The sequence below is a fragment of the Camponotus floridanus genome, unplaced genomic scaffold, assembly GCF_003227725.1.
Source record: "Camponotus floridanus strain SB8 unplaced genomic scaffold, Cflo_v7.5 scaffold1, whole genome shotgun sequence".
In the NCBI taxonomy this organism is placed as follows: domain Eukaryota; kingdom Metazoa; phylum Arthropoda; class Insecta; order Hymenoptera; family Formicidae; genus Camponotus; species Camponotus floridanus.
Genome location: NW_020229214.1, coordinates 4,433,270 through 4,441,821, shown reverse-complemented (window position 1 = coordinate 4,441,821; position 8,552 = coordinate 4,433,270). Strand labels below are relative to the sequence as shown.

The following is an 8,552-nucleotide window of genomic DNA, read 5'->3' as shown; positions in this document are numbered from 1 at the left end:
TACTAATCTTTTTTAGTACTCAATATTACACTATATGTCGAAATATATTAATTTTTTTATATGCTTATACTATTCATGTTCAGTAGCATAAATTTTCAAAATATATTAAACACTCCTTTTTTATTTGTTTCTATTCATAAATTAATAATATATACTTCAATAATTGATCTATATTTCTAATAAGAATTTATATATCTATGATATTTGATCCACAAACTAGCTACATTTTTATTATTTTTATTAACCATAAATCAAAGAAAGGTCCTAGCATATTTTATAAATCTATGTTATCAATATACAAATATGATAGTGATATACAAACTAATTTATTTTGGCATATGATAAATAAAAGATAAGGAAAAAGTTTGTATATACAAGGTGTTCGGAAATTCAACCGATGAATTTTCAGAGATTGTCGGGGATACCATAAGAATCATTTTTTACAAATGAACCTGAGGTCGGAAACATGTCATTATATCGCTACGGCATGCGGAGTATTCGAAAGAGTCGGGACATCGAAATATCACAAAAAATACAAGTTTTACGAAAAATTGTTTCAAACAAAAGTTGTAGGGTGTAAAAAGGTTCAATTACTGGCGCCATGTGTTTGACCTTGGATGGCGTCATCAAGATCACGACAAGGCCATCTTGAATTTTTGAAATGGAATCCTCTACTTTTTATTGCATATTCTTGTAGCCCTTCTCGAAACCTTTTCAAAGCACTATAAGCATTAATAATTTTACCAATTTTAAGTAAGCCGTTTTGAAGTTATTGAAGTTATAAAGTTTTTCTTGATAAGTCCATAACATATCTCAAGAAAAAAGCAGCAAAACATTTGTTTTTATACTGTTCTCTAATCTTTTCATCACATGTGCTTCTTTAATATTAATGTTTATGCGCAATACCTTCGTGATGCAAGGACTTCAAAGATCAAAGATACAAGGAAAATCAAAGATAATTAGGCGAACTGGCTTTTCTGTGAGATAAAAATTCAGTAAATTATCTTTATAAATCTTATAAGAAAATAAGAAAATCTTATATAAATGATGAAAATAATATGATTATTAGTTTTAAAATTCTCTGGAAAAGAATTATATATGATAAATTTATATAATGATTACGAATATATAATATTCTTATAGTTTATCGCAAGTATCTTATAGTTTAATGTAAGATATAGGTATCTCTCTCTATGTTATGATAGACATTTCAGCTGTGTTCGCTTTGACACGTCCGTTATGAGCATCATTCTGTCTTCGTTGCACATTGAATATTAAACGAAGATAGAAACGATGCTTTCAGTGCTAAAAGCGTTAAAACGAACGCTAAATTGTACACGTGTATTCTACTGTTTTATTGCGTAATTGTCTCTAGGAAATCAGTCATTTATTGTCATTATACTCATGAATGGATGGAAAGAGATATTAATCCTTTTTTATTGCTCCTCTTATATTCATAAAATCTATTTAAATATAATATTCATATGCTATATCCGTTGTGGTTTTAATTAATGATAAATATATAAACCATTTTCATATATTAATCAAAATCAAATAAAATCTGTTTTCCAAATATTTATATTATTCGCATGTTTTCAAAAATCTCCATTTTTAATATTATGTAATTTCAACAAAAAATTCATAAATAAGTAAATATGATTTCAACAAATAAAATATGTAAATAAGTAAATATGATTTCAACAAAAAATTTATAAATAAGTAAATATGATAAAAGTGCAGATTATGCAAGTTATGAAAAAAATTGTGCAGAAAAAGATTCTACATATTAATTTCCGCTTGCAACGAAATTCGCAAAAAGTATTAAATTTAAATAACTTATAACGTACTTATAGCGTACGATTTATAATGATGAAGCAAATTAAAAGTGAATTGAAATGTTGACGTGCTAACTTTTTTATTACAACTGTGAAAAATTTTTAATTAAAAATTCTAATTTACATCCGAAATAGATTGTTAACGTGTTATACTAACACTTATATTTTTTTTTGTTTTTTTATTTAGGATATATGATGATTCCCTTCTCGGGATACATGTTCTGTGTTTTGCTTACATCGTGTTTTACGTCTACACCTTTTCTATATTAATTTATACACTTATTTCTTGACTCAGTTGCTACTAACACTTATATGTTTACTTCTTTATTAATTAAAATGCACCTCTTTTCCTTCTTTTATGTAAATTTTATATCTGATATTTTTTATCAGATAATGTAGGATGTATAATTCATCGATCATACATTTTCATTAAATATTTCAAAAATTATGATGATTCATGATATCATCAAGATATAATCAAGATGATATCGATCATTAGTGATTGAAACAGAATTATGCGTGATCGCAAAGTTCTTCAAAGATGCAAAGTTCTTCAAAGATATACCTATATTAGAGTTTTTTACCGTGAGCCTTTTACCGTGTCTTTTCTCGCAACAAATTTTTTTAATCTATTTAAAATCGATTTTTCCTTAAAATAAAACATCAAAACACACTTATAATTTTCAAAAATCAAATTTACAATGAGAATCTGTTCTGTAAATATTAAAAGAAAAAATAATAAATAGTGTACTCTATTAATTTTAAACATTTCAGAATAGTGTACTCTATTAATTTTAAACAGTTTTCTCTTTAAAGAAAAAACATCTATAAAAGTCTTCTACTATTTTATTTTCCAGTTTCAATCATTTGCAATTAAATGTTTAAAATAAAAATTTTTAATCGAAGATACTCACTAGAAATTTTCTAACAGGTTTATTAAAATTTTAATAATATTGTAATAAAATTGTAATAATAAAGTTCTCATATTTTATGAATTACTATTTAAAAATAAATATTAAATTATATTGATGAAAATACAGAATCAATCAATCAATTTGTAGGAGACAACCATTTTGCTATCTTTTAAAAGAATTGAAGTTTAAAATAAGATTAAAACTGAGAATTATAAAGATATATAATTTGAATAATTTTATTAGTTACAATAAAAAATTTATGATATAATTAAAATGTTTGATATATAAGATAATTAATTTATTAAATCTTAAATTAATCTATTACTCAAAAATATCATGGTAAAAAAAATATACAAGATATTTTATATATATGTATAAGAATTGTTGCATATCATTCATCAATCAAGTATTCACATCGTTCTATGTCATTAAATGGTTGATTTAAAAAAAAATAAGTCACTATACAATAAGACAATAACAATTTTTAATCTTTTCGTAAAAATTGTTCTTTTAAATCACAGATACATGCTTGCTAAATATTCTTTATTACAATAGTAGTGCTAAATTTTTATATTTGTTAATTACAGTAAAGGGCAAGATAAAAAGTAAACCTAATAAATTTTTAAAATATATTAAATTTTTATTTTTAATAGAGTAAATTGTGTAAGCTAAAATTAATATTGCCACATGTTACTATATAAAAATAAAATTATAGAAATTTTCACCGAAGTTTTTGAAAATCAATTCAGAAAAATATAATAAAAAGTAAAAAGAAATGTTAAATAATGTACTAGATAATTATATATTAATGATAAATCTGATGTTTGGCAAATAAATTCAAAGGTTTCAGAGAATATAAAAAAGAACAGGCTAGGAAAAATTATTGTTGACAATAAATTGAAAGATATTAACATTGCTTTGCATTAGATTAAAAAATATTTTTAAAAAATTTGCTTAATCAGTTAAAGATGTATCGTAAATATTTAACATAATTGTCTAGAATCCAATTTTTCATGAAATTATTATTTTATGATATTCCTAACAATCAAGAGATTTAAAAATGATATATAAAATAATATTTTTACGTATAGTAATGTGTGATAATATTGTAGCTTACAAAAGTTGTAGGGTGTAAAAAGGTTTAATTAACTGGCGCCATGTGTTTGACCTTGGATGGCGTCGTCAAGATCACGACAAGGCCATCTTGAATTTTTGAAATGGAATCCTCTACTTTTTATTGCATATTCTTGTAGCCCTTCTCGAAATATTTTCAAAGCACTATAAGCATTAATAATTTTACCAATTTTAAGTAAGCCGTTTTGAAGTTATTGAAGTTATAAAGTTTTTTTTGATAAGTCGACGATTGTAGCTATCGTATTATTATCCACGAATGAAGGTAGAAGTGATAAATGATGGTGGATCTACTTTTATAACTGACCGATGATATTTGAGTCATTTTTTATTACAGACACTCGAGCAAATAAAAACCTTCATTTTTTTGTAGACTTGAGTTTGTATTCCAAACAGTACTGTTGTGCACTGTTGTTAAAGCACGTATCTAATTGAAATTATCATTTAGAAAATAAAGTACTTTATTTCTGATTTCTGATATTATTTCTTTCTGACCGAATGCGACATGGAGCGAGTATGCTGATATGATTGCTGTTTATGGAGAGGCCTATTATCACGGGCGTACAGTGTCAAGGATCTATCAAGAACGTTTCTAGCGGACGGCGCATTATCATAGTACTTTCGCCCAGGTATTCCAGCGCCTCAAAGAAACTAAATCAGTAGATGTTCGCAGGCATGATGCTGGACGTAAGCGATCTGTCTAAATACCAGAGATGGAAGAGAATATCCTGTTCTGTGTGGAAAGAAACCCTTCGTCTAGCACCCGTGCTGTGGCTGCGGCTGTCGGTACAGCACACAGTAGTTTGGGAAGTCCTGCATGAGCAGTTGCTACATCTTTTACACCCTACAACATTTGTTTGAAACAATTTTTTGCAAAACTTCTATTTTTTGTAACATTTCGAGATCCCAACTCTTTCGAACACTCCGTATACCGTAGCGATGTAATGACACGTTTCCGACTTCAGGTTCATTTGCAAAAAATGATTCTCATGGTGCCCCTGACAATCTCTGAAAATTTGTCGGTTGAATTTCCGAATATCCTGTATACAGGGTGTCAGAGCAGTCTTTTCTCAAAAAAGCTCTTATAGCTTATCTCGAGAGCTTTTCAAAACATTATAATAAAGTATTTTTTCATGGAGTATTTTTCGAGTTATAAGGCTTGAAATAATAATTTTATATAAACCATAAAATACATATATCTAGTAAAATATTCATTTTTTGATTATCTTACCTTAACACTTTTATTTACAGAATAATGAGAAGAAAAGAATATATAATTTGCAATTAACAATTACATATTTTTTTTCAAAACAATTGTGTTTTTTTATGCCAATTGATTTCTCCCATTATTTTGTACATAAAAGTATTAAGGTAAGATAATGAATCAAAAAATGAATATTTTACTAAATATTTTATGGTTTATGTAAAATTAAGAGATTATTTCAAGCCTCATAACTCGAAAAATACTCGATGAAAAAGTACTTTATTATAGTGTTTTGAAAAGCTCTCGAGGTAGAGCTTTTTTTGGGAAGAAATTGCCCTGACACCCTGTATATATTGTATATCTATATGATCTTAATATCTATATGATTTGAAATTATCATGCGTGTTTCAGAAGACAGACAACCCAAGTAAATTCATGTTATCCTTTTCTCTCAAGAAACATCCCGCACTACTTTATAAGCAGTCTATATTAATATGTCTGGGTAATTTCAAAATGGTTAAGTTAAATAATTATCATATTTTTATTATAGACAAGAATCATGTTTTAAATCACGTAATAAATCCTATAAGAATGTAACATATACATAAGATAAGATAAGAGATATTTTTAGCAATAAAGTACTTTGATACAAATGATTTATATAATAATGATTGATTGATCGTAATATCCTTGTTATAACAACACAATAATTACGTTACACGCATATATTCTCACTATAAATTGTTCTTAGGAAATCAATATTAGCATGAATCGTATTATCATGCATAAATAATGCACAAAATATTCATTATAATGTGTTTTCTATTTTGCATATGTAATATATTGAATAGATTTCAATTAATCACATTTATCTTAGAAATAATATTCCAGTCAAAAATATACGCCATGTTTTAATTATAATAATTATATAATTTATTCTTATGTCAATCAAAATTAAGTTGTGCTTGAGATAATTGAATATTAACTGCATATTTTTTATGAAGAAAGCAAAGTTTATCTTTAACTACATATTTTTTACAAAGAAAGCAATGTTCATCTTTAATATTGCGTGATTTTTGCCCTTTAGTAGCGAACACATAGAGGGATTAAAGCTCACATAAAATTATATAAAGAAAAGGATTTTTTCACTTATTCATAATCTCGAAGCGAAATTTGCAAAAAGCATTCGATTTCGATCATTTATAAGATAAGATTTATAATTATGACTTAAAGCGAACCTCAAGAGAAATATTCATCGAAATATTGGCTAATTTTTTAAAAATTGTTATCATAAAATTATAATAAGATGATAAATAATTAAGATAATAAAACTAATTTATATATAAACTACATATCTTTAAACAATATATGCATTTACAAGGTCTTTTCTTCTTGTAATCAGAAATTTTTTGACTTTATTTATTCACTTATAAAAATAAATATTCAAATGATTATGAAAAATATTTTCATTGGAAAATTATAGTCTATTACGTTCGAAATGCCTTGTTGACGCACAACATACATATGTTATACGTTCTCTTGCTAATTAAATCCCACTTCCAGTTTATCTCCTTCCAATTACATTCTGCATATAACATTTTTTATCACGGCTGACACCTATAAATAAAATGCACGATCTATCGACCATTTAGTATCTCTATTACAACTTATTGAAAAGTGATAACTATGGCTCGTCTAATCTGCACGATCGCGATCATTAGTATTGCACTGATGTGTGTACTTGCGGAGGAAGAGAAATACGAGGATAAATACGACGATATTGATGTCCACGAAATACTTCAGAATGCTAAACTACGAGAACAATATTATAAATGTTTCATGGTAACAGGACCATGCGTAACAGCAGATGCGAAATTCTTCAATAGTATGTTTACAAAATATTTTACTTCTATCGTATGATTTTTCTTCTTCTTTAACAGAGAAAAAGAGAGAAAAAAATTCCTTTTCTTTGATTATATTGAAATTTATTTTTTTTTAATGTTTAATGCCGTAAGTCTCTATAATTTTCAAATAACTAATAAATCACACATATTAATAGAAATTGTTCTGTAATTTTTCTGTAAATATTAGAAAAAGAAATAATGATAAAATAAAGTTCCCAATTAATTTCAAGCAAGTACTTTACTTTAATAAAAGATATTTGAGGCTTATGAGGAAAAATGAGTTAGAAAAATATGTATACATGTGTGAAATTTATATAATTGGAATTATATAAATACATAGAAGAACACACAAGATATATGTACAGATACATAAGAAAAAGAAAATTCATCACAACGACATGTTTTGAATATTTTATAAGAGATAGATTAACTTTATATATATTAATCCGTTATTCAAAAATAATGTGAGAAATACATAATGCATATTTTGCATATACAAGAAATGCTGCACATTATTTATTAATTCAGATATTATTGTTGTTTTATATTTTCTTTTAATAGATGATTGATTTCTTCTTTCTAGGAATGTAAAAAATAAAATTAATATATATTAATATATTTGATCCTTTTCTTGTATCCACAAAACATATATTTCAGCTTTTTATTTTATTTTAAATTTCTACTACAATATTTTTTGCTTCAGCAATCGTATTAATGTTCGTAGATTTTATATATTTATTAGAAATAAGATTGATTATTATAGATTATTATATACGGAGAATTTATCAAACCTATATATTTAGAGATCCTCAGTGAGGCTTTACAAACTAAGTGCAAGCTATGTACTGAAAAGCAAAAGTATATGTTGGACGAACTAAGTGATTGGTATACGAAAAATGAGCCTGCAAAATGGGACGCACTTGTTGCAAAGAGTTTAGAAAATATGAAGAAAAAAGCTAAAGAATAATTCCTGTAACAACCTGGCAAGATCAAATAAATGCTGACAATACTGATGTTAAGAGATATTTACTAGTTAATTACTAACAAAATTATCTTAGATTTACATTATTGTCTATCGCTTAAGTTTTCGTAAAACGATATTACTATTTGATATCTTTAATATAATTATTATAATTCTCAAACACGATACAAAATTTAACAAATAAAAAATGTTAGAACATAAAACTATGTAAAACTATGTAAAAGTCTATGTATTTTCAACTATAACTTGTTATTAAATTTATGGTTTATTGTACATTTTATCAATAATTGTTTCTTTTTATAATTATTTGAATTTATCTTAAATAATTTTAACTAACTGTTCTATTAACTGAATATTTAAAGAGAAAATATTAAATACATAATAAATTTTTCAAAAGATACTTATACTTTTCATGTTATTATAAAAAAAAAGATCTTTATAACATCCATGTTTATTCCACTTTTGTGATAAAAATTTTAAATAAAAATAGTTATTATATAAATATACATATACATAATTTTTTTCCTTAAAAATTTTCCTTAAAAATTTTTCCTTCCAAAAATAGATTTTTCGCAATTTTTC

The 8,552-nt window shown here is 25.4% G+C and overlaps 1 protein-coding gene across 1 annotated transcript; it reads left to right on the top strand.

Annotated features, from left to right (window-relative positions):
- The first annotated feature begins 6,737 nt into the window (after positions 1 to 6,737).
- Positions 6,738 to 8,097, top strand: LOC105259358 (putative odorant-binding protein A10). Its single transcript, XM_011271246.2, has 2 exons — positions 6,738 to 6,969; positions 7,792 to 8,097. Exons 1-2 carry the CDS (start codon positions 6,771 to 6,773, stop codon positions 7,953 to 7,955), a joined length of 363 nt encoding a protein of 120 aa, XP_011269548.1. The 5' UTR covers positions 6,738 to 6,770; the 3' UTR covers positions 7,956 to 8,097.
- Positions 8,098 to 8,552: the final 455 nt, after the last annotated feature.

What these genes read in the sequence shown, in the direction of transcription:
- LOC105259358 (XM_011271246.2), top strand. Translation starts at nt 6,771, where the DNA reads ATGGCTCGTCTAATCTGCACGATCGCGATCATTAGTATTGCACTGATG. An exon ending in AGATGCGAAATTCTTCAATA is followed by an intron (nt 6,970 to 7,791) that starts GTATGTTTACAA and finishes CTATATATTTAG; the next exon opens with AGATCCTCAGTGAGGCTTTA.